At 37.1% G+C, this 26,924-nt stretch overlaps 1 protein-coding gene and 1 non-coding gene across 2 annotated transcripts; one reads left to right on the forward strand and one right to left on the reverse strand.

Moving 5' to 3' along the window:
- Positions 1-12,563: 12,563 nt before the first annotated feature.
- EIF5A2 (eukaryotic translation initiation factor 5A2) lies at positions 12,564-21,294 on the forward strand. Its single transcript, XM_021702646.1, has 5 exons — positions 12,564-12,648; positions 13,369-13,568; positions 14,107-14,211; positions 20,106-20,237; positions 20,801-21,294. The coding sequence occupies exons 2-5, from the start codon at positions 13,404-13,406 to the stop codon at positions 20,858-20,860; spliced, it is 462 nt and encodes a 153-aa protein (XP_021558321.1). The 5' UTR covers positions 12,564-12,648; positions 13,369-13,403; the 3' UTR covers positions 20,861-21,294.
- Positions 19,668-19,809, reverse strand: LOC123323198. The gene has a single exon (XR_006539272.1). It is a non-coding gene; the product is annotated as a small nucleolar RNA SNORA67 (small nucleolar RNA).
- Positions 21,295-26,924: the final 5,630 nt, after the last annotated feature.

Genomic DNA, 26,924 nt, shown 5'->3' on the forward strand with positions numbered 1-26,924 from the left:
TAAGGATTCCAGCATCTATCTTCATGAAGAATATTGGATTGTAATTTTCTTGTAATTGTCAGGAGTTGGAAACAGATTTATGCTGGCCTCAAAAAATGAGTTGGGGAATGTTCACTTCTCATTTTCTAGAAGAGTTTATGTGAACTTGGCATTATTTCTTCCTGAAAATTTTGACAGAACTCAGTAGAAGACATCTGGATATTTCCTTATGGAAAGGTTTATGATAATGAGTTTAATTTAAAAAAATTTAAAATAGGGCTATTTTGATCTTCCATTTTACCTTGTGTCCATTTAGATATATATTGCATTTTTCAAGGATTCACCCATTTCATCTAAGTTGTTAAAAATATTGCCATAAGTTGGTTATAATACTACTATCTTTTTATTATGTGTACGATCTATGGTGGTATTCCTTCTATCATTCCTGATGTTGGTCATGGGCATATTCTTTCCTCTTTTTTTTTTTTTAATTTACCAGCCTAGCTAGGATTTTATCAATTTAACTAATGTTTTCTTTTCTTTTTTTTTTGTAGTTTTTAATTTTATTATGTTATGTTAGTCACCATACAATACATCATTAGTTTTTGATGTAGTGATCCACGATCCATTGTTTTCGTATAACACCCAGTGCTCCATGCAGTACGTGCCCTCGTTAATACCCATCACCGGGCTAACCAATCCCCCCTCCCCCCTCCCCTCTAAAACCCTGTTTGTTTCTCAGGTCCATAGTCTCTCATGGTTCATCTCTCCCTCCAATTCCCCCCACCCATTTTTCCCTTCCTTCCCCTAATGTCCTCCATGTTATTCCTTATGTTCCACAAATAAGTGAAACCATATGATAATTGACTTTCTCTGCTTGACTTATTTCACTTAGCATAATCTCCTCCAGTCCCATCCATGTTGATGTAAAAGTTAGATATTCATCTTTTCTGATGGCTGAATAATATTCCATTGTATATATGAACCACATCTTCTTTATCCATTCATCTGTTGAAGGGCATCTCGCTCTTTCCACAGTTTGGCTATTGCGGACATTGCTGCTATGAACATTGGGGTGCATATGGCCCTTCTTTTCACTACATCTGTGTCTTTGGGGTAAATACGCAGTAGTGCAATTGCTGGGTCATAGGGTAGCTCTATTTTTAAAATTTGAGCAACCTTCACACTGTTTTCCAAAGTGGCTGTACCAACTTGCATTCCCACCAACAGTGTAAGAGGGTTTCCTTTTCTCCACAACCTCTCCAACATTTGTTGTTTCTTTCCCTGTCCATTTTTGCCATTCTAACTGGTATAAGGTGGTATCTCAGTGTGGTTTTGATTTGAATTTCCCTGATGGCTAATGATGATGAACATTTTTTCATGTATCTGTTAGCCATTTGTATGTCTTCTTCAGAGAAGTGTCTGTTCATCTCTTCTGCCCACTTCTTGACTTGATTATTTGTTTTTTGGGTGTTGAGTTTGAGAAGTTCTTTATAGATTTTGGATACCAGCCCTTTATCTGTAGTGTCATTTGCAAATATCTTCTCCCATTCTGTGGGTTGCCTCTTTGTTTTGTTGACTGCTTCCTTTGCTGTGCAGAAGCTTTTTATCTTGATGAAGTCCCAAAAGTTCATTTTTGCTTTTGTTTCACTAGCTTTTGTAGATGTATCTTGAAAGAAGTTGCTGTGGCCAATGTCAAAGAGGTTACTGCCTATGTTCTGCTCTAGGATTTTCATGGATTCCTGTCTCACATTGAGGTCTTTCATCCACTTTGAGTTTATCTTTGTGAATGGTGTTAGAGAATGGTCGCGTTTCATTCTTCTGCATGTGGCTGTCCAATTTTCCCAGCACCATTTATTGAAGAGACTGTCTTTTTTCCATTGCATGTTTTTTCCTGCTTTGTCAAAGATTATTTGACCATAGAGTTGAGGGTCCATATCTGGGTTCTCTATTCTGTTCCATTGGTCTATATATCTGTTTTTGTGCCAGTACCATGCTGTCTTGGTGATCACTGATTTGTAATATAGCTTCAAATCGGGCAACGTGATGCCCCCAGCGTTGTTTTTCTTTTTCAACATCTCCTTGGCGATTCTGGGTCTTTTCTGATTCCATACAAATTTTAGGATTGTTTGTTCCAGCACTTTGAAAAATGTCATTGGAATTTTGATCGGGATGGCATTGAAGGTATAGATTGCTCTGGGTAGCATAGACATTTTAACAATGTTTATTCTTCCGATCCATGAGCATGGAATATTTTCCCATCTTTTTGTGTCTTATTCAATTTCTTTCATGAGTGTTTTGTAGTTCCTAGAGTATAGATCCTTTACCTCTTTGGTTAGGTTTATTCCGAGGTATCTTATGGGTTTTGGTGCTATTGTAAATGGAATCGTTTCTCTAATTTCTCTTTCTACAGTTGCGTTGTTAGTGTATAAGAAAGCAACTGATTTCTGTTCATTGATTTTGTATCCTGCCACATTACTGAATTGCTGGATGAGTTCTAGTAATTTGGGGGTGGAGTCTTTTGGGTTTTCCACATAAAGTATCATGTCGTCTGCGAAAAGAGAGAGTTTGACTTCTTCTTTGCCAATTTGAATACCTTTTATTTCTTTTTGTTGTCTGATTGCTGTTGCTAGGACTTCTAGTACTATGTTGAACAACAGTGGTGAGAGTGGACACCCTTGACGTGTTCCTGATCTTAAGGGAAAGGCTCTCAGCTTTTTCCCATTGAGGATGATATTTGCTGTGGGTTTTTCATAGATGGATTTTATGAGCTTGAGGAATGTTCCCTCTATCCCTATACTCTGGAGAGTTTTAATCAGGAAAGGATGTTGTATTTTGTCAAATGCTTTTTCTGCATCAATTGAGAGGACCATATGGTTCTTCTACCTCCTCTTATTAATGTGTTCTATCACATTGGTCGATTTGCAAATGTTGAACCACCCTTGCATCCCGGGGATAAATCCCACTTGGTCTGGTGGATGATCCTTTTAATGTATTGTTGGATCCTATTAGCTAGGATTTTGTTGAGGATTTTGGAATCCATATTCATCAGGGATATCGGTCTGAAATTCTCCTTTTTGATGGGGTCTTTGCCTGGTTTGGGGATTAAGGTAATGCTGGCCTCATAGAATGAGTTTGGAAGTTTTCCTTCTGTTTCTATTTTTTGAAACAGCTTCAGTAGAATAGGTATTATTTCTTCTTTGAATGTTTGGTAGAATTCCCCAGGGAATCCATCAGGCCCTAGACTCTTGTTTTTTGGGAGGTTTTTGATCACTGCTTCAATCTCATTACTGGTTATTGGCCTATTCAGGTTGTCAATTTCTTCCTGTTTCAGTCTTGGCAGCTTATAGGTTTCCAAGAAGGCCTCCATTTCATCCAGATTGCTCAGTTTATTGGCACATAGTTGTTGATAAAAATTTCTAATTGTTTCTATTTCCTTGGTGTTAGTCGTGATCTCACCCCTTTCATTCATAATTTTATTACTTTGGGTCCTTTCTCTTTCCTTTGGATAAGTCTGGACAGTTGTTTATCGATCTTATTAATTCTTTCAAAGAACCAACTTCTAGTTTCATTGATCTGATCTACTGTGTTTCTGGTTTCTAATTCATTGATTTCTGCTCTAATTTTAATTATTTCTCTTCGAATGCATGGCTTAGGCATCGTTTGTTACTTTTTCTCTAGTTCTTTAAGGTGTAGAGTTAGTTGGTGAATTCGGGATTTTTCTATTTTTTTGAGTGAGGCTTGGATGGCTATGTATTTCCCCCTTAGGACTGCCTTTGCAGTATCCCATAGGTTTTGGACCGATGTGTTTTCATTCTCATTGATTTCCATGAATTGTTTAAGTTCTTCTTTGATTTCTTGGTTGACCCAAACATTCTTGAGCAGAGTGGTCTTTAGCTTCCAAGTGTTTGAATTTCTGCCAATTTTTTTTTTTGTGATTGAGTTCCAGTTTTAGAGCATTGTGGTCTGAGAATATGCAGGGAATAATCTCAATCTTTTGGTATCGGTTGAGACCTGATTTGTGACCCAGTATATGGTCTATTCTGGAGAAAGTTCCATGTGCACTCGAGAAGAATGAGTATTCTGTTGTTTTAGGGTGGAATGCTCTGTAAATATCTATGAGGTCCATCTGGTCCAATGTATCATTCAAAGCTCTTGTTTCCTTGTTGATTTTCTGCTTAGATGATCTGTCCATTGCTGAGAGTGGAGTATTGAGGTCTCCTACAATTAACGTATTGTTATCAATATGACTCTTTGTTTTGGTTAACAGTTGGCTTATGAAGATGGCTGCTCCCATGTTGGGGGCATAGATATTTACAATTGTTAGATCTTCTTGTTGGATAGACCCTTTAAGAATGATATAGTGTCCTTCTGTGTCTCTTATTACATACTTTAGTTTAAAATTTAATTTGTCTGATATAAGAATTGCTACCCCAGCTTTCTTTTGAGGTTCACTGGCATGGAAGATAGATCTCCATCCCTTCACTTTCAGTCTGGATGTATCTTTACGTTCAAAATGAGTCTCTTGTATACAGCATATGGATGGGTCCTGTCTTTTTATCCAATCTGCAACCCTGTGCCATTTTATGGGAGCATTTAGGCCATTCACGTTGAGAGTGATTATTGAAAGATATGAATTAATTGTCATCATGTTGCCTGTGAAGACGTTGTTTTTATAGACTGTCCCTGTAAATTTCTGTTGTAGATCACTCTTGGGATCTTCCTCCTTTTATAGAACCCCCCTTAATATTTCTTGCAGGGCAGGCTTAGTGGTCACATATTCTTTCAACTTCTGCCAGTCGTGGAAGCTCTGCATCTCTCCATCCATTCTAAATGACAGCCTTGCCAGATAAAGTATTCTTGGCTGCATGTTCTTCTCATTTAGTACCCTGAATATGTCTTGCCAGGCCTTTCTGGCTTGCCAGGTCTCTGTGGATAGGTCTGACGTTATTCTGATGTTCCTCCCTCTGTACGTAAGGAATCTCTTCCCCCTAACTGCCCTTAAGATGGTTTCCTTGGTTCTAAGATTTGCAAGTTTCACTATTACATGCCGGGGTGTTGGTCTGTTTTCCTTGATATTAAGAGGGGTCCTCTCTGCCTCTAGGACTCGAATGTTTGTTTCATTCCCCAGATTATGGAAGTTCTCAGCTACGATATGCTCAAATACATCTTCTAGTCCTCTCTCTCTCTCCACTCCCTCTGGGATTCCAATTATTCTGACATTGGAATGCCTCATGGTGTCACTTATTTCTCTGATTCTATTTTCATGGATTCTGAGTTGTTTTTCCCTGGCCTCCTCTTTTCCCTTTTTATCTATTATACTGTCTTCCAGATCGCTTATTCTCTCTTCTGTCTCAGTTACCCTATCTGTTAGATTATCTAGATTGGATTGGATCTCATTGATAGCATTTTTCTTTTTAAGATTTTATTTATTTGACAGAGAGAGACACAGCGAGAGAGGGAACACAAGCAGGGGGAGTGGGAGAGGGAGAAGCAGGCTTCCTGCGGAGCAGGGAGCCCGATGCGGGGCTCGATCCCAGGACCCTGGGACCATGACCTGAGCCGAAGGCAGACGCTTAACGACTGAGCCACCCAGGCGCCCCCATTGATAGCATTTTTAAGTTCTGCCAATTCACCTTTTATTTCTGCCCTTAGAGACTCTATGTTGCCATTAACTGATTTCTCCATTCTAGCCATTGTCTTCACAATTGCTAGCCTGAATTCCATCTCTGACATCTTGGTTATATTTGCATCCATTTGTAAATCTGCAGCATAAGTCATAACCTCTGAGTCTTTTCTATTTTGGGGGTTCCTCCTCCTAGTTATTTTGTTCATGGGTGTTTGAGGCAATGTATAGAGTCCAAATTATTGACCAGAACCCAAACAAGATGCACGTTTTCTTGGGACCTTAGTGTTGCTGGCCTCTTGTTTTCCCAGCCTGTCTTCTCGGGGAGGGGCCTGCCGCTCTGTTACTCAGGCAACCCTGTTTGGGCGGAGTTGCCCTGCGCCCCTGTGGCGGGGGATGGGCTCAGCAGGAATCAGTCTTTGGGGCTTTTGTTCTCTGGCGGCTTTTGCTGGCGGCTTTCCGTGTCTCTTCCACGAGTCAGAGCAGAAGAGACCGTTTCCAACCCTCTGCCTCAGAGCAGAGAGACTGCAGTCTGTTCTTCAGTGAGCTCTCTAGGCCACACCATCTCCGTTTCTGTGCATGCTGCTATAAACTGCAGTGGCCTGGGTTGTGCGCCCCTCCGCAGCGCTCCCAGTCCTGCCTCCAGGTCAGGGCACGTCTCTGCCCTTTGTGCTTCTAAAACCACCAGCTGCTCCCAATTCGTGCGCGTGCGACTCCGCCGCTTGGGGTTTCCACCCCCGGGGGCTGCAGTTCACCAGCGCGACCCCAGCGCACCGGGTTTCCGTCTCAGAGGCTGCAGTTCGCGTGCGCGCGACTGTTGCTCCGGTTTCTGTCCGGGGGGGGCCTGCAGTTCGCGTGCGCGCGACCCCGCCATCTGGTTTTCCACCCGGGGAGCTGCCCTAAAGTTCTTTCCCGACGCTACCAGTCTGCGAGTCTGTGCCCCGTCCACAGCGCGCGAGGCTGTCACTCACCGGCAGTGTAGGATCCCCATGTCCAGGCACCCTCCTGCCTCCGTTTTTCCTCCGATATCTGCCCACAGAATCATGGCTCTCCGCTTCATACCTCAAAACCAACTGCCTGCGATATTCTGTTTGTAGAGATCCAGATCTTCTTACATCTCAGGCTGGTTTCGTGGGTGCTCAGAGTGGTCTGGTAGATATCCAGCTCAATTCCGGGGACCAGTTGAAATAGGGTCCCCTACTCCTCCGCCATCTTTCCCCCCTCTAACTGTTTTCAATAACAAACATTCAGCATTGGCTATTTCCTCTATTTTTTAAATACCTCATGGATCTCATGCTTATATTTTTGTTTTCCTTCCTTCTACTTACTCTAGATCATGGGTTTGCAAACTACATCTCACAGGACAAATCTAGCCCACTTTTTGTTTTTGTAAGTAAACTTTTATTGAAATAAAGTCATGCTCATGCATTTATATTTTGTTTATGCTTTAAGTTGAGTAGCTCCGATAGACAGTGTATGGCCTGCAAAGCACGAAGTATTTATCGTCTGGCCTTTAACTGGAGAAGTTTGCAGACCTCTGCTATGTATTTACTTTGCCTTTCTTTCACTAGCATAAGGTGGAAATCTATGCCATTGATTTAAAATTTTTCTCCTTTTCTAAAATAAACACTTAAAGCTATCACTTTTTTCTCTAAAGGTAGTTTAACTATGGCCCACAAATTTTAATATATTGTATTTTTGTTATTCAATTTAAAATATTTTTCTCATTTTCCTTGTTTTTTCTACTTTAATCTACAGGTACATGCAAATATCTTAATTTCTAAACATTTTCAGTTTTTAAATATATCTTATTGATTTCCAATTTAATTCCACTAAGGTCAGCCAATGGTTTTGGAAAATTGATCAAGCATATTTTGGATGATGATCAATGTGTACTTGAGTTTAATGTATTCTACCAGTTTGAGGTTCAGCACTCTAAAAATGTCCATTAGATCAAGATGGATTATGATGTTCAGTTACACCACATTCTTAATGATGCTGTGTCTATTGTTTCACATATTGCCGAGAGAAGTATTTTAAAATACCCAACTATGATTGTAAACTAGGCTATGTATTTAGTTCTGCCAGTTTTTGCTTCATGTATATGACTAATATACACACTTAAATTAGATTTTCCTAATGATTTGATCCTTTTATTATTATGCAATGTTTCTTTTCCTTTGGTAATACTCTTGTCTTGAGGTCTACATTATTTGATATCAGTAAAGCCACTCCAACTTTTTAATGCTTACTGTTTGACTGGCATCTTTTTTAAATCCCTTTATTTTCAACCTATATGTATCTTTATTTTTAAAGTGTATCTGGTAGATGGCATATAGCTGGGTATGAGATTCTCCAGTCTGATAATCTCTGCCTTTTAATTGGAATGTTTAATCCATTTATATTTATTGTAATTATTGATACGGTTAAATTAAATCTCTTTGTAATTTTTCCTATTTGCCCCCATCTAATTCTTTTGAAATTGATGACATATATTTAATCTAACATATCCAAAATATCATTTCAACATGTAACCAATATAGAACATTAGTTTATCTCCTTTTTTTCAACTTTATTGAGGTATAATTGACAAATAAATTGTAAGAAAATTGAATTGTACATCATGATAAGATGATATACATATACATCATTCTGAAATGATTCCTTCCTCTAATTAATTAACATATCCATCATTTTTCATACTTAGGTTTTTGGGGTTTTTTTTTTTCTTTTGGTGAGAACATTTAAGTTCTACTCATACAATAGTGTTATCAACTCTAATTACCATGTTGTACATTAGATCCTTAGACCTTATTTATCTTATAGGTGAAAGTTTGTACCCTTTTACCAACTTCTCCCTATTTCCCCACCCCCCCCATCCCCTGGCAAAAATAGTCTACTCTGTTTCTATGAGTTTTTGATTCCACTCATAATAGAATGTAAATGCAGTATTTGTCTTTCTCCATTTGGCTTACATCACTTAGAATAATGCCCTCGAGGTCCATCTGTGTGTTGCAAATAGAAACAGTTTGGGGTCTTATGTTCAAATCTCTAACCCATTTTGAGTTAATGTTCTGTGTGGTGTAAGATAGGGGTTCAGTTTCATTTTTTTGCATGTGGCTACCCAGTTTTTCCAATACCAATTGTTGAAAAGATTATCCTTTACCCATTGTATATTCATGCCTTTGTTATAATTAATTGGCCATATAGACATGGGTTTATGCTGGCACCTTCTCTAGTCCATTGATCTATGTATCTGTTTTTATTCCCATACCATAGAGTTTTGATTACTATAGCTTTGCAATATAGTTTGAAGTCAAACAGTGTGATGCCTCCAGCTTTGTTCTTGTCAAGATTACTTTAGCTACTTGGGGTCTTTTATGATTCCATGCAAATTGAAGGAGTTTCTCTTTATGTGAAAAATGCCATTGGAATTTTGATAGGATTTGCATTGAATTTGTACATTGCTTTGGGTAGTATGGCATTTTAATAATACTCATTCTTCTAATCCATGAACACAGAAATATTTCCATTTATTTGTGTTTTTCTCAATTTCTTTCATCAACATCTTATAGTTATCAGTATACAGGTCTTTCACCACTTTGGTTAAATTTATTGATAAATATTTTATTATTGTGATGCAATTAGAAATGGATCATTTTCTTAATTTCTCTGATAGTTCATTGCTAGTGTACAGAAACACAACTATTTTTCTATATTAATTTTGTGTCCAACTTTACTGATTTCATTTATTCTAACAGTTTTTTGGTAGAGACCTTAGGGTTTCCTATATGCAATATAATATCATCTGCAAATAGAGATAATTTTGCTTCTTTTCCAATTTGGATGCCATTTATTACTTTTCTTACCTAATTTCTCTGGTTAGGACTTCCAATACTATGTTGAATAAAGGTGGTGAGAGTGGGTATCCTTGTCTTGTTCCTGATTTTAGAGGAATAGCTTACAGCTTTTCACCATTAAGATATTAACCATGATACCACAATTTTCTCATCTATTAAGTCTTTATACCCCCAATCCCTTTGCCTAAAATGCTCTTTCCAAAACCCTCCTCATTGCCAACTTCTACTCATTTTTCTCATGTCAGATTGATATATTCACTCCTAAAGAAGCAGTCTTGAAATCTTTTAGACCTGTGATGTCCAATGTGATAGCCACCAGTCATAAATACCTACTGAGCACTTAAAATATGAATAGTCTGAATTGAGATGTGCTCTACACAGGAGATTGAAGGCTCAGTTTAAAAAATTATAAAATTATCTTATTAATAATTTTATATTGGTTATATATGAGATATTTTGGATATATTGGGTTAAATAAAATATATTATTGAAATTTATTTTTATCTCTTTTTTAACATTTTTAATGTGGCTACAACAAAACTCAAAATTACGTGTGGCTTACCTTATATTTCAGTTGGACAACACCTAGACTAGATGAGGAGGAGACCCTTTTTTCAATACCCTGTAGTTTTTTCTTTAGCAGTATTTATTTTATGTGTTAAAATTGGTAAATTGTATCCTGTAGTAGCCTGCAAGCACCTAATGAACAAGGGGCTGTCTTGATCAACATGGTAATTTCAGTGCTAAGGATACTAAAATAAAAACAGTGAATCCCCATTATTCATAGACCTCATATTTGTGAATTTCCTATGCATTCAATTTACTTGTAATCAGTACTAGCGCTGCTTTCAGAGTCATTTATGGACAAGCACAGAACAGCAAAAGATAGAAGCCATCCAATGCATATTTTCCTAGCTGAGGTCAAACGAGGTGATGTTCTGCCTTCTTATTACAGCTGTCAAATTAAACAAGTGTTTCTTTTCAGTCTATTAGTGCCACTTCTCACATTTTTGTGACTTCTGTTGGTGACATGGCTATTTAAAATGGCCCTGAATTATAGTGCTAAAATGCTGTGTAGTGTTTCTAAGCACAAGAAGACTGTGATGTGCCTTACAGAGAAAATACATGTGTTAGATAAGCTCCCCTCAGGCATAATTATAGTGCTGTTGGCTGTGAGTTAAATGTTAATGAATCAATATATATTAAATAAGGTGTTCTTAAACTAAAACATACATAAAACTATAAATTGGTCAGTTGACAAAAATGTTGTGACCAGAGGCTCACAGGAACCTAACTCTGCATTTCCCTTAGGAGCAATGGGTCAGTATTTGCTGATTAAGTATTCCAGCAACTTCACTAGAATTGACTGTATTTGTTGAATGAATGAAGCCAGATCATTTGATTCCAAATCCAAATCTTATGCAAATGCAGTAATGATGGTAGTTAAAGCAGTGATTGTGGACCAAACTGCCTAGAGTTCAATCTTGGCTCTCTGATTTGCCAGCTGTGTGATTTGGGGCAAATTACTCTTCTCTGCTTTTTTCTCACAATTAAAAATGTAGATAAAACAGTAGTTGTTAATGGTTGCCAGGGGCTGGGCGTGGGGGGAGGGGATGGCCACAAAGAGGCAGGAGGAAACTTTTGGAATGAGGCAAATATTCTTTGATTATTGTGGTAGTTACATAACTGCCTATGTTTTTTAAAACTCACAGAACTAAAAAGGGTAAATTTTACTTTGTATAAATTATAACTTAATAAACTTGAGGTTAAAAAAAAGAGTAACAGTTAAGATTAAAGGAATAATGCACATAAAACATTTAATGCCCTACCCACTCACATAAATGCTAGCAATCATTCTAATAACATTAGATAGGGAAAAGTTAGGTGGTATAAGGAAAAGCAAAGTGGACTCATGAACCAGGGCTCTAATTTGACTCTTTCAAATATTAGCTATGGGCTGAATTCAGTTTATGGGAGTTCTCTTGCTTATTATAAAGGTTAAATTCCACATGTGTGAAATATCTGTGCAAACGGCAGAGCCACATAGTAATGTGAGAAAGGGGACTAACTATTCATGAGACAGCAATACAAAATTACAGGAACACATAAACTGGGGAGTGTAAGTCACCTCTCCAAAGTAGAATGTAGTGCATTGTGAAATGGATTTCTTTTAAGAACCTTGGTCCTTAATCCTAGTCAAGTCTCTATTGGCTCCTGGTCGATTATGAAGACAACCAACTGCTCTAATGGACTATGAAAATACCTCAAACTCAAAGGAATGCCAGCGCCAAGAGGAAAGAAGAGCCAAGTTTGTCAGAACTGGACTGGTCTGAGTTTCTGGACGGGATTATGCGGTAGGAGTCGGACACCCATTCACCTCCAACTCCACAACTGCCTAGTGTGAGGAATGGGCTGGGTCATTTCACGCTGCTGTTTGGTTCTGGGATGTCTAAGCAGTTCCCACCCCTGAGGGCACTGCTGACCCTGCCCAGACACCCAGTGGCAATTACTGCCAGAATCTCACGGATGTCTGGAGTGCCGTGAGTCGGCGGGGCTGAGCCGGTAATAAAATACTGCACTTGGGCTCTTCCTCGAGGAACAAGTGTGGTTTCGACCACCAACCTGGGCCAGAAGTTCGACCCCAAAGTTCCCTCCATAACCACGCAGGACACCCATTGAATTCGCTTGCCTCGGGCGGCCTGACAACAGTCACGTGACAACCACCAGGCACCTGAAGGCAAGGGCCACCAAGGGCGTGGTTTGGTTCTCGTTTTAACTTCGACTGGGACCAGAGTGCAACGAAACCCAAAAGTTTGAGGTAGCAAGTTTCCTTACCATTGAGTTCACCCTCAGCAACAGGACTCCAGAAAGTGCTCTTCACGCCGGAAATGCACTAATCCGCAGCACGTGGGGTTGCCAGGGCGCGCTTCACGTGACTGGGCGGGCCTCATGAACCTTGTAACCAATGGTAGCCCGAGAGGGCGGTGCCTGTGACGCGCCGGGACCTATCCCGGAAGTGGGGCTGAGGTGGGGGCGGGAAAGGGCGGGGAGGCCGGGGTGTGGAAAGTGTGGCGGCCCCGCCCCGTCTCTTGGAACTGCCGGGGCCGCCACCGCTGCCGCCGCCGCAGCTGTAGGGGACCGGCGCCGGTGCGCAGGCGAGAGAATCTCTTCCCCTGCTGAAAGGTGAAGACAGGGGAAAAGCTGGTGGGGCCGGGACCAAAGCGAGGCAGGGCCGGAAAAGGCGGCGGGAGAAGGCGGCCAGAGCCGAGTCCTGAACGAGGGAAGGAGGAAGGATGGATGGGGGAACGGAGGCGAGCGCGGGACCCGCCAGCGCTCAGGCCCTTGCGGGGCCGGGCCCGGCCGGGCCGGGGATGCCGGCAGGACAAGGGGGCGCCTGAGAGGCCGGGGCGACGGCGCCGCAGCCTGGAGGGCGGAGTGCAAGCCCGCTGCCCGAGGGCCAGGTGCTGTTGGCCAGGTCCCGTTATCCCCATCCTTCACGGGGACGTGCGGCCTGGGCTGGGTCCCCCGCAGTGGGATAAGGGCGGCGGCGGAGGGCCGGGTGGCGCGGCGCGATGCGGGAAGGTCGCCGGCTCTTCTTGCGGTGGGACAATGGGGGTCAGGATTTGCTGCCTCCAGCGCGGGTGAGTGCCCAGGGCGGGTATATCCCCCACCCTCAGCGAGCTCATCTGCGACTTCCCTCCCCATCTCCCCACCTCCCCACCAATGGTTAGAAAAGTTTATAAGGAGGCCGGAGTTAGAAAGTGCCCACTATTCTTGGGTGGGTGTTTTATAAATGAAAAAAATCTATTGATCCATGATGCTTGGTACGTAACCTGTTCGAAATGCGATGTTTCCCTGGCTGCGTTCCCGTTGTTAAAAAGCAAACACAAACTTTTTGCGTAGTTCCCTCGGAAAAGCTACCATCTCCCCAGCCCACCATGGCGGATGAAATTGATTTCACTACTGGAGATGCTGGGGCTTCCAGCACTTACCCTATGCAGTGCTCAGCCCTGCGCAAAAACGGCTTCGTGGTTCTCAAAGGAAGACCATGCAAAATAGTGGAGATGTCAACTTCCAAAACTGGAAAGCACGGTCATGCCAAGGTAAGTGCCCTTCCAGATCTCTCTTTGCGTTGGGATTTTGATCATTTGCATTCCAGTACAGAACATGAGATTTCCATATTTATAACTTTGTTTGTAATAATTACATTTTTTTCTTACCACAATTTCGCGGTGACCAGCTATTGCTTTGAATACTGAAAGGTAGCATTTCCTTTTGGGGCCTTTATAATGTTTCATTAGCTGGTAATTGAAAATTACCTGAATCGTAGTGACTTGGAATATCCAATTTACAGATGAGAAAACCTGGTCTAACACAACTTCATTTCTCTTATGCACCCTTATAATTGAATTACTGGGCTGTGTATGATATTGGGTCTTGATATGTCATGAAATTGTTTAGTAGTTCACTGCTTCTCAATTCTATGACCACTGCATTTTTTTTTTAAGAAAATAAAATTAGATGACCTTGGAAAGAGAAAGAATCTGTCATGATCAGCTTTGGTATTGTGCTCTTGTGTATATAATGAGTGATATACTTGGCAAAGATTAAGCAGGTTTCCTGTTCTCCCTTCCTTGTTAGGTTCACCTTGTTGGAATTGATATTTTCACTGGCAAAAAATATGAAGATATTTGCCCTTCTACTCACAACATGGATGTTCCAAATATTAAGAGAAATGATTATCAAGTGAGTACTAACTTCCTTTAAAATGCTGCTTTGTTTCCTAAAGTTGCAAATACATTCTACTATCAACTGTAATTTAACAAAACCTGGTAGTAGTTTTGTAGATTTTTCTAACCAAATATTAGGCACCACCTATTTTAGAAATTAGAAAAATAGTGATATTTAACCCTTGAACCTTATCTAGAATTAAGGCTAATTTGCTGGGTTTTTTTTTTTTTTTAACATTTTTGCGTTTTTAAAAAGTTGGACATGTCTTATTATTTCTCAGACCACATGATTGCATATTGTGACTGAATAAGTTCAATGTTTAGTGAAACAGCTATTCAGTTTGTTGTAAAATATTCCCAATTTAGATAACTCCCTCCTGGATGTTTTATTTCTTTTTACTTCTCAAACCTAAGACTTTTAAGAAATCTTTGGAATTCATGTTCCACCAACCAAGTTTGTGTATTAATGAATGTGAATCAGAATTTGGTATTCTTAAATAGGGAAGTAAGTTGAAAGCCATTAATATAAAGAAAACATATGGCCACTACATGTGGTTAAGAAAATGCAAAACTATGTAATTGTTTTATTTACATTCAGTGACCATGCTGTGACCTTTAGTTGAATTATAGGTATAGACTTCCAACTTGTAGCTCCAATTATGCATTTGGATAGGTCATGTTTAATGATAGCATTTTGTTGTTTTGGAGTATTGGTGATAACCAAACCATTGACCTCATAGGATGTGGGAGCTCAGATTAATCATAACTAAAGTCTTTCTTGTAAGTCTTCAATCTCACTGTTAAGCATACCATACATAGAATTCTGTTCGTTTTACACAGTGAAAAATATAAGTGTGACACTTAGATTTTTTTTATTCATTTTAAACTGATTTCTTACTATACCTTTTATTGTGTTATATAATTTTTCAAGCATGTTATCATCAACTGCAATTAACATATGATTTCCTTTTACTCTTTGTCCACATGTAAAAATATTTTTACATAGTTTTAATCTAGTAAGCAGTTTTGTATTTTCACTTTCCCACTTATGTTTTCTAGGTTGCTTTGGAGTGTTTGTAGAAATTTGAATTGTCTTATTATGATAATAGCATATGGGTTTTTTTTAGTCAGGCAGTTGGGTTTGGATCTAGTTCTGTCAATTTCTACCTGGATGACCTTATTTAGACATGGCTTATAGTGGGTGCTCAATAAACATTTGTTAAATGCGTAAGGCTAAGCATACACTTTTCTTGTGCCAAAAATGGATTTCTGTTTTCATCCTTGACATGTGAATGCTTTGAATGTTCAATATTCATTATATACATTAATATGCATTCAATATAGAACGCTTTTGTCTTTGAGTGTTTCAGAAAGATAGTATCAGTGATTCATCAGTAATTATTACTGTGATCAAATTAATCATTGATTGGAGCTCAAGATTTAACATAAAGGAAAAATTTGGTTTGGGTTTTATTTAGGGATATAGCAGGGTGTAGGGGAATGAGGTAAGTGAGCACAAGATTTTAAATAAAAACAGGACCACTAACAGTGTCAAGTCACATAAGGAGCCTTAGGCAAAAAGGAAAAATCAGTAACTCAAATTCTGTCTTTATTTAAAATTTTGATATTTTGTTCATCATGGAATTTTTGCATTGATTCTAGTTTTAAAATATTTGTTTGATCACTGATGAATTTTTTTGGTGCCACCTTAAATTATGCACTCAAAATTAGTGCCTCGCTTGCCTTATCCCGTCTCAGCATTTGGTATGTAGTCTACACTGTATCATGGATAAGAGAATGACTCAAACCAGACAGGATGGGTCCCAATCCTTACTTTAACACTTACTAATTATGTGACCTTAGTTGGCAGGTTACTTAACCTCTCACCTTTTTTTCTTTATTTATAAAATGAGGATAAGAATAATAAACTCCTCATGGGATCATTGTGAGGTTTAATTAGTTATTACTTAGAGCAGTGCCTTGCACAGTAAGTACTCAGTAAGCACACCTCTTTGTTATCAAATCAGCCTATAATACTTATTTCTGTTCATTTAAAAAATTTAGCTCTGTGAGCCTTTTCAGTGATATTTATTGTGCTGTGGTGGTCTTCATGCACCTATCCACACCAAATAAATACAAGGTATGAACCTGGAGTTGGGAGGAAAAAGTTTCTATCAAAGACAATATTGGAACAATTGGCAAATTTGAATGGACTATATATTAAATAATATTTTAGCAATACTGTATTTTTTAATTTTGAAAAATAAGCTGATTATATAAGAGTTTGTCTTTCTTAGGAAAATACACAAGTATTTATTGCGAAAGAGTCATGATGTTTAAAACATACTCTCAAATGGTTCAGTAAAAAGAAGAAAAGAATAAGAATGTATCTTGTATGTATTTTATGTATTCCTATACACAGAAAGAGAAAAAATGCACATGTAGTTAAATGTTAACAGTGGGTGAGTCTGGGGAAAAGATATGGGATTTTGATGTATTATTTTTGCAACTTTTCTGTATATCTGAAAATTTTTAAATAATTTATGTAAGAAGATAAAATAATTTTCATTATTTAATTCTATTTTTCTATAGTTTAGTTTTATTTTTGAAAATTTTAACTTTATTTCACATAGCAATTTATTTTAATAAGATGTTTAATTTTTAAAATATGTTGTTTTACTAGATGTTTTATATTGTCTATACATTTTTTATTTGAAATGCTTTTTCTTTCATCCCACAGTTTAACTCATGAATTCTTAACTCTTTAGAAATAAAAACCACCATTATATAAATAAATACCAAGTATCAGTATTATTATTTGGCTTTTATGTTTCAGTCACTAATGACAGTGGAACTTTTAATTCTTGAAATAAACCAGTTCTGCTTCAGGGAATTGCTAAAAGGGCCAAAATCAAAAAGATCTATCTTGTAAGCCTGCGGCTAATTGTTTAAAATTATACAATAAATGGTGTTGGGAAAACTGGACAGCCACATGCAAAAGAATGAAACTAGACTATATTGCACCATACACAAAAATTAACTCAAAATGGGTTAAAGACTTGAATGTAAGACCTGAAACCATTAAAGAAAACATTGGTGGTAAGCTTCTTTACATTGGTCTTGGCATTAAGTTTTTGGATCTGACAACAAAAGCAAAGGCAACAAAAGCAAAAATAAACAAGTGGGACTGCCTCAAACTAAGAAGCTTCTGTACAGCAAAGGAAACCATCAAGAAGATGAAAGGGCTGTCTACTGAATGGGAGAAAATATTTGCAAAACACATATCCAATAATATCCAAAATATATAAAGAATTCAACTCAATAGCAAAAAAAAAAAAACTGCAAGCAATTTGATTTAAAAATGGGCAGAGGATTTTAATAGACATTTTTCCAAAGAAGAGATACAGATGGTCAACAGGTACAGGAGAAGGAATTCAACATCACTAATTGCCAGGGAAATTCAAATTAAAATCACAATGAGATATCACCTCATACCTGTTAGAATGGCTATTATCAAAAAGACAAAAAGTAACGAGTGTTGGAGAAGATCTGGAGAAAAAGAACCTTCATGCACTGTTTCTGGGAATGTAAATTGGTGCAGCCACTATGGAAAACAATATGGAGGCTCCTCAAAAAATAAAAGTAGAACTACCATATGATCCTGGTATATCACTTCTGGGTATTTATATGAAGAAAATGTAAACACTAATTTCAAAAGATATATGCACCCAGAAGTTCATTGCAGCATTATTTACAATAGCCAAGATATGGAAACAATCTAAATGCCCATTAATGGACAAATGGATAAAGAAGATGTGATATATATATATATATATATATACGTATATATATATATATCATACATCATATATACATACATACATACATACACAGTAGACTACTACTCAGCCATCGAAAAGGAAATGCTGACATTTCCAACAACCTGGATGGTACTTGAATGTATTATGCTAAGTGAAATAAGTCAGAGAGAGAAAGATAAATAGTAGTATATGATTTCACTTACACATGAAATGTAAAAAACAAGTGAACAAAAGCAAAACAGAACTTATAGAGCAGATTAGTAGTTGGTTATTAGAAAGGAGGGAGGTGGAGATGAGTGAAATGGGTAAAGGGGGTCAATTGTATGGTGACAGATGGTAACTAGACTTATTTTGATATCTATATACATAGTATGTACACTTTGTAGTGTACACAAAGATTGGTATGATCAAAAAAAACCACACTTCTGCCTCAACCTGCTTGTTTCTCACTCCTCTACCAACCACATTACAAATGTTTGAGTGGTGTAAAGATGAATTAAAAGTATTTGTGGTTGCTTTGTAGGGTAGTTTTTTGGTTTTCAGATTTTAGACATATGCAAAAGCTGAAATCTCTTGTTGGGGTATCTGTGGAAAGCCATAGCCAGATTTGGTTGGTAGTGCCATAGAAGAGAGCTTTGAAAACTATCTCTATAGTATGCTTGTGTTATGTCATAGTAATTATAGGGAGGTAAGGATCATATCTCTGACCCCTTTTGTGTTTGTCAATGTTCTGAACAACTGCCTTTTATAAAATCTGTTAGAATTATAGGCATACTGATGGTGTACATGCTTTGAGAATAAATGAGTATGGCCTGGCCATTTCCTCATTCCTATAATTTAAAAAAATTGAGTGATATCAAAACTGTGCCTTTTTGAAGGTTAGACTGGGTTTGTCTCATTAATACCATCAACAAGCTAGTGTTTGTCTTTTAAAAAATCTAATGTTGTTAGTAGTGAACTGAAGACCAAAAGTTTGCCACTGAAATTTGTTCATAATCAAATTATAAAACACATTGTAATCATAGAAAACTAAAATTAACTTTATGCCCATTAATGGGAAAACAGTTAAATCAGTTACAATCTATCTATGCAGTTGTGAAGTGGTTAAAGAGACTAAAGTAGGTCCATAGTTTCCAAGTTGGAAAGATTTCTAAGACGTATTGTTAAGTGAAAACAACTTGCTGAAAAATACCTGTAATGTCCCATTTATTTTTGTTCTTTTGTCTCAAAAAGTACATTTATTCAAAGAAAAAAAATGACAAGATGTCCATCCCATGGCTCCCTTTCCTCCCCACTCCTACTTCTCTTCAGCTCCCCATGGACTGAACCCTGGGTAGGGCTAGATAGCAGGGCAGCCCCTCAGATGAGGTCAGCAACATTGAGAGGCATCTCCTCAATGGAGGTGTTGTAGAAGGTGTCGATGTCTTGAAGAGTTCTCTTGTCATCTTCTGTCACCGTATTAATGGCCACACCCTCACAGCCAAGTCATCCACCACGACCAATTCTGTAGATATAGTTTTACCCTTTGGTGGGAAGGTCATAGTTGGTGATTAAAGAAACCTGCTACCCATCAATCCTGTCCTAAGGAAGAGGACACCTTCAGCGTGTGAATGAGAAGAGGGCACAATCTATCCAGGAGGGATTGAAGTATATGTGTAGGTAGCCAAAGGAAGGCAAAGGGAACAAACGTCCCCTCTCCCCCAACAACCTAAGGCATGCCAGATTTATTCCAAGTTGATACTTTCCTGAAGAGGGGCACGAGCAGGCCCCTTGGAAAGGGAATCACTTTAGATTGCCATTTATTTTTTTAAAGCAACTATATTTGTATTGTGTACATAAATGTGAATTCTTCAGGACATACTATGTATATAGATTTGGGGGAAGGTGGTGTGCAGGAAGAAGTGAACTTACACTTTTAGTCTATACATCTTTTATACTTTTGTATGTTTAGCATCTTTAAGCTCTAAGAGTATATTAACGTATTACTGTGTAGCTGTACAAATTAATGTGGATTGCAACTTAACTATGTAAATATTACAAAGAGTGAATATAGTCTAATCAGTACAAATGATATGATTTCTTTTAATAGCTAATATGCATTCAGGATGGTTACCTTTCCCTGCTGACAGAAACTGGTGAAGTTCGTGAGGATCTTAAGCTGCCAGAAGGTGAACTAGGTAAAGAAATAGAAGGAAAATACAATGCAGGTGAAGATGTACAGGTAAAGACCTATGGGAAGATTGCTTTTTATAAAAACTGTGGCCTAATCTAGTTAGCAAAAAATGCCAACTATGAAATGTAGTTCTTAAATACTGCTGAAATTGAGAATGATCTCTATAAGACAGTTTTCCCATGATCCCCTTAGAGACCCATTACCAAAGAAAATATCAGAGTTCACTTTTTGCTAGATAGACACTGCCAGCCCCAAATTTGTTTTGAAGATGAGCATATGAGCTATTAAGTATGAGAAAGGGTGTTATGGGACTACTAAAGCGTGAAGGTGATTTACTCCATTCTAACTCTCAGAAGTATAATATCTAATAATAAGTATTGAGGCATTTATAACTCTTTTCTCCCTGTTCCCTGGAAGTTATCTTAAAAACCACAATTTGAGAAATTTTACTTCAGAAAACTAAAGAAAGTAGATTATCTGGACTTAGGATACCTCTTTCCAAAGTCAATGTGTATAAAATATCCACAAATATCCAGTATATAATAAATTAAATATATCTTATATATGTATTGCTTTCTGAATAACTTTTTGTCTGCATTTTTCCCTTCTAGGTGTCTGTTATGTGTGCAATGAGTGAAGAATACGCTGTAGCCATTAAGCCCTGCAAATAAATGGGAACATCAGGCATGAGCAAAATGTTTAGGTCTGGATCAACCACAGATCTAAAGTTTGGTTCTAAGTTGTCACCAAAGCTATGGCTTTCATAAGCAACCTCATTTCTTTTTTAATTGTTTTGAAATAACTGTACTGAGTTAGTTTTGCAGGCAATTGGTAATTTAAAATAATCAAGCTGTGTAATTCTGGGTTTTTTAATTTTGTAGGTGTCTTCCTTATAACTTTCTTGTGGTTTTCAGTGAGTCCAAGAAACAGATAAGATGGCTTTAGCAGATATGATTTGTCTGAGCAAATCATTCCTGAATTTTAGTTGATAATAAACCAGGGTTTTAAATCAGACAATGTAGCATCTAGTGGTATTGAAGTACCACATTTAAGTTGAATTGTTCTGTAATAATTTCAGACTTAATATAGAATAAGTAGATTATGGATTGGAATTGTCACAGCTTCAGCCTGTGTGTGGCAAGCATAAATCCTTAAACAGAAATAATGTTATCAAAAAGTGTCGGTTATCTTAGTAGGCATGTGCAGCCACCTGTATTACCTCAGTCATACTTTTCTTTGCCAAATTGTTGGAGGACTAAACATAACCTTCTATGTAGTGATTTTGATACTTGCTTGTGGTTGACAGAGAGGCATTGAACTGTCGGGTGACTATTCTTAGCTAGTCAGATTGTAAAGGAGTCTGCAAGGGACAGTGGCACAGGGGTTGGTTAGAGCTATTGGTCTTTACTGGAGGCCTGTGTAATCGGCATAAAAATAGGAAGTTTCTTTCTAGTTATGTTTTTGCTTTTTCCTTTTGTTCTCTCTCTGTATTTAAAGGAGTGGCCTGCTTTCTAGGGTACTATGCAGTGCTTTTTATTACTTACATTGAATAAATTGTTGGTATTTATAGTAGTCCCTCCTTTCCAACCATTTTTAAGGAGATTTTTTTTTGACATTAAAATATTTAGTTGTCAGACAAAAACTGGAAATTCTTACTTTAAATTGATTTGGAACATTTGTTAAATTTATGTACACTTTTTCTAAAGTGAAATGAAAGTAAATCATGGAAGAAGAGTTACTTTATGTGATAAGTATTATTTTACTTATTTTAAGAAGTACATGTATTTTTTCTGATTGTTATGTACTTAATTCAGTTACTGGTATGAAACATAACTAGGAAAGAATTCTACAAACCAAATTATTTTAAAAACTGTTTTTGGAGACACAGCTACATTTCTCTTTAGTCTTTTGGATCATATATATCTTATTTCCAGGACTCTGGACATGGTCACAGGGTTTGTGAGGACCTTTGACTTAATAACAATCATATTGAAATGAAACTTAGAACAAAATCAATACTTCAGTAATACCTTCATTCTCTAAGACTGAGTATGGGACCTTTCCCATCATCTCTTGATCTCTGAAAAGCCTTTGTTTCTATTATCTAGAGGAAAACACATATGATGCTGTAACTCATCTAATCAGTGACTGAATATAGCATTAGGAATAGAAGATCCCAAAGGTTTTAGTTACTTAATTTGTGCACATTTTTAAATCTTGTATTGGCCTCAGCAAACCCATTTGGAAAAGAAACAAGAAGTGCAAGGAGAATTCTAAAGCACAAGAAATACTGAGATTGTAGTCAATAATTTTAGTGTAACATTTTAGCTTTTGCCCATTTAAAGCACAATTAGGAATTAGGCTAAATTCTTTCCAGTATTCCGTTTAAATATCTACTACATACTGCTCTAGTTTTTTAGTACTCTGTACTGTGTGTTTTACTTGTTGCTGGTTGCATTGTTACCCACAGGAATCCCGGGAAGTTCTCAATCTGTGCTACTTGCTGGTCACTCATATGACCCCGGTTAACCATATTAGTGTTCTAGTTTACTATGAATTCTGGATTAGCATGCCCTTGTTGTTGTTCCTAACTTGTCAAACTTCACATAAATACATGTTCAATTGTGAGGTAAGCATATGTAAATTATAATAATGCATCTCTATCTTCATACCTTGAATGGCAAAAGCTTTTATGCATAAATATTTTAAGTACGATAATGAAGTGTAAATACTCTTCTGATATATAATTATAAGTATAGATTTTAAAGATATGGGACTGTTTATTTTCACATAAGTCAATACATGTTTCTCCAGAATAAAATATTTCCTTTAGTAAAGCTTTATAAATTATATTAAAAGGAAGCAGGTAAACATATTTTTTAACATAGAACAGAAGTGACTTCATTCTTTTTTGACATCAGAAATATTAAAAGTTCACTCCTAGTATTTGTTGTACTTTTTTGTAGCAAATGTTAAATATCACAGGTTACCATGTATAGAGTGTAGACTGTCCTGTTGATACAGTGATACACCATTTTTGTCTGCAGGCATTTCACCAATTTATATACAATATTAACAAATGGAATATTTGTTTCTAGAGCAAAGTATTTTATTTCTACTGTGAAGACTTTGTTATATCTTATTTGCTACTACAAAGTTGTATACCCTCTGAAATAGATCACATCATTGCTACTTTGACTTAGCATTTGCATCATAAACATAATTATGATGTTTCTTTCATTCTCCCGACCAAGGGCTGTCTGTCACTTGAAATTGTTGCTAACCAAGCTCTTGAATCCGTTAACCGTTTATGGTACAAAATTCTGTATCAATGCTTTATAATGATTACCAAAACTCTCCTGCAGCCAGAGCGTGATATCTTTGATAGGAGATGCTATAATAAAATGTTTAGGCTATAAAATTTGGGGACACAATTTTTCATTATAGCACAATGTGAGTGTGTGCATATGCACACATAGCTTTGTATGTTTATTCTTTTTACAAAGTCCTTCCAACTCTTAAAAGTACTGTAGTCTGGTAGTGCCTCAAATGTTGGTAACTTTTTTTTTTTAATTTACAACTTTTCCAGAATTTGTTTTTGTAACTTTAAAGTTTCTCAATTAGATTATTTCTAGTTGAGCTGTAATTTGAATGCATTGTTCTCAGGGCTGTTTGTGCTAAGAGCTGAAGTTGCATTATTTTAAAGCTAACTGCCTGAAAGTATATTGCAAAATTTTCCCAAATTGTATTACAATGATACATGCAAATAAAAAAATCCTTAATATCAACATACTTAACCTATATGCTAAGTATTAAAGAAAAAAATGGGAACATTGGTAACATCTATACTGGAATCTTGCCATATTTTTTTCATTTTAGAATAGAATTTGGTAGTCTTATCTTAGAACTCAAACCTTAATGATGTATCTGAAAGCATTCCTTTGGCATGGACCCCAAAGATAGTTTTTAGAGCCAGACAAAGATGTAGTTGTTCTCAAACATATTTAGGGACAACAGATAACAAATTCATAATGCTCTTTTGTGTACATGAAAATGTTTACATACTGAATTCTATAATATGAACTGGAAACAAATTTACTATGAGAAAATGTGGCTCTTAAGCAGTATAAGAGCAAACTATAAGCATATTTCCATAAACTGTATGTTATACTGAACTGATCAACAGTTTAAAATTTTCTGACTTAGGCATAATATTTCATAGTTTTTAAGCCTTTTTTTCTCCTAGCATTCAGACAAGTAATAGACAACAAAGGCTATGAAAAATTTATTGTGGAAAAATCTTAAAATTGAGAAAATTCAATCTATTAACTTTAATCTATTAAATTTTTTTCCCTGAATTGGATATATGGCATCATTATTTGATTTTAGCAGGGAACATTTGGATTTAGCTTATGGAACACAGATGTTCTGTGAGAACATGACTTGAAGTCACTGTGTAATGTTTCTCCATTAAGTATACATCTGGACATCAACTTAAGTACCAAGTGAGGTCAAGTGCCTGAAAAGTGCTGCCTACATCTAATTAGCATGTTTTCCTTATGTGAAAGATGCATCTTATAGCAATGCATATCAGGCTTTCACCTGCTAGAAACATACTTGTTGCCAAACTTTACCAACCACCACTCTTCCTCTCGCCCTAGAATTGGGTGAAACCCCTATTTTACAATTGAGAGAAAGGTTCTTTTATTTATATGAAGTCCCTAAAACTATTTCTTGGCATTTGTAGACTTAGATTTATCTTAGTTTGAGATTGTATTTTTTAAAAACTCTAGACATTAAACTATATTCAGTGATGACTGTACAGCTTGTCTTAAGTCATAGTTATGATCTTTCTTGAGAGGAATTATTATGGTTAATACCTAATAAATAAGCACTCTTGTGCTTGTTATAAAATATAATGCAAATTACTAGTTCTATGCTAGTATAATGAAAATGACTAGTTCCATACTATTATGTACCTGTGTTCTCTCCAAAAAGGAAATAGTTGAAATGGCATTGTCTAATCCAGTGGCACTTTATTAGTAACACATTTTATTTGTTTTAGGTATAGGAGAATTCTTGTTTTTATCTACAGAGACTCATGTTTTAGCTAAAACTTTAAAATCGTAAGACCTGTAGTATGGATATTATAATTGTGCATTTTACATTTCAGAAATGGGTAAAATTCAAATATTGTCTTTGGCTATACTAAAATGTTGAAATTCTTTATATTATAGATAATGAACATCAATTATAACTTTTTGTTACATTAAGATATATTTGTCTGGTAACTACATCAGTTATATTAAATAAAAATAAAGTTAACTTAATAGCTTGCCCTATTCTTGTACATATACATTCCTAAAACCATCTTCATACTAGAAAATAGTATGGATTAATGTGTTTAGCACTATTAAAAGAAAATCTAACTTGTTTTTACCATGTTTTCATAGTCTAGATCCTTACTAGAAAGCACCCTAGCTTTATGGCTGAGAATGTTAATTTTTAAATTTTTAAGTTTTTAATAGTTTTAAAATATGTAAAATAGTCCCATGGTTCAAAATTCTGTAATTACAAGAGTAAAAACATATTGCCATCTTCATCCTTTTCCTTCCATACTTCCAGAGACATTTAATGTAAGAGCAGTTAATGGTCCCTCCTCTACCCCTGACCTGCCAGACTCAGGTGTTCTCTACCAGCATTGCTGTAGAGTGTATTCCCATGTATCATGGGAATACTAGCATACCTCATCTTGTGCTTTGCTTTATTGCACGTCACAGGTATTGGTTTTTGGTTTTGTTTTTTAAGTGAAACTCATACACATAATTGTGAACAGTGGCTATGAACGGTGTGATGAGTCCCTGAGCAAACCCTTCATCCTTTTTCCAATCCTATGTGTAATCAACACCATCTGGACATTTTCATCCCTAGATGGCTCATTTCTTCCTTTTACACACTGTACCATTCTAGAACATCTCCCACTCCAGCATGTGAGCCATGCCAAAAGACTACCATGGCAGTTGTGACCTCATATCCGTGGTCAGTTTATTGATATCCATACCCTTCCAAATCCAGTGAGATAATTGTGCAATACACAAAGTACTAGATTAGAGTCTTCCAGCTCTTAGTCCTACTCTTTTTGCCATTTGCAAATACCAGTAGCCTGGTCTCCCAGAGGGAGGCATGGGAGGAAAAAGAGTGAAAAGGCTAATTATTTGTTATGTGTCAGCCTGTCTTAATCTCCTCTCCTCCATCCACAACCTTATAATTAAGCATTCTATCCAAATAGGAGGTGTCCTGTGGAATTGCCACATTTAGAACTCCTACTGTCTGTCTAAAGTGTGTGCTCCCCTGGGAATTTAAAACATCTATAGGCATACCACAGAGATATTGCAGGTTTGGTGTCAGACCACTGCAATAAAGCAAATATCAAAACAAAGTGAGTCAAATGTTAATTTTTTTGTTTCCCGTATATATAAAAGTTACGTTTACATTATAGCGTGCAATCCCATTGTGTTTAAAAAGGCATTGTACGTGGGCGCCTGGGTGGCTCAGTTGGTTAAGCGACTGCCTTCGGCTCAGGTCATGATCCTGGAGTCCCTGGATCGAGTCCCGCATCGGGCTCCCTGCTCGGCAGGGAGTCTGCTTCTCCCTCTCCCACTCCCCCTGCTTGTGTTCCCTCTCTCGCTGTGTCTTTCTCTGTCAAATAAATAAATAAAATCTTTAAAAAAAAAA

This window comes from Neomonachus schauinslandi, chromosome 1 (assembly GCF_002201575.2).
Source record: "Neomonachus schauinslandi chromosome 1, ASM220157v2, whole genome shotgun sequence".
Taxonomy (NCBI): Eukaryota; Metazoa; Chordata; class Mammalia; order Carnivora; family Phocidae; genus Neomonachus; species Neomonachus schauinslandi.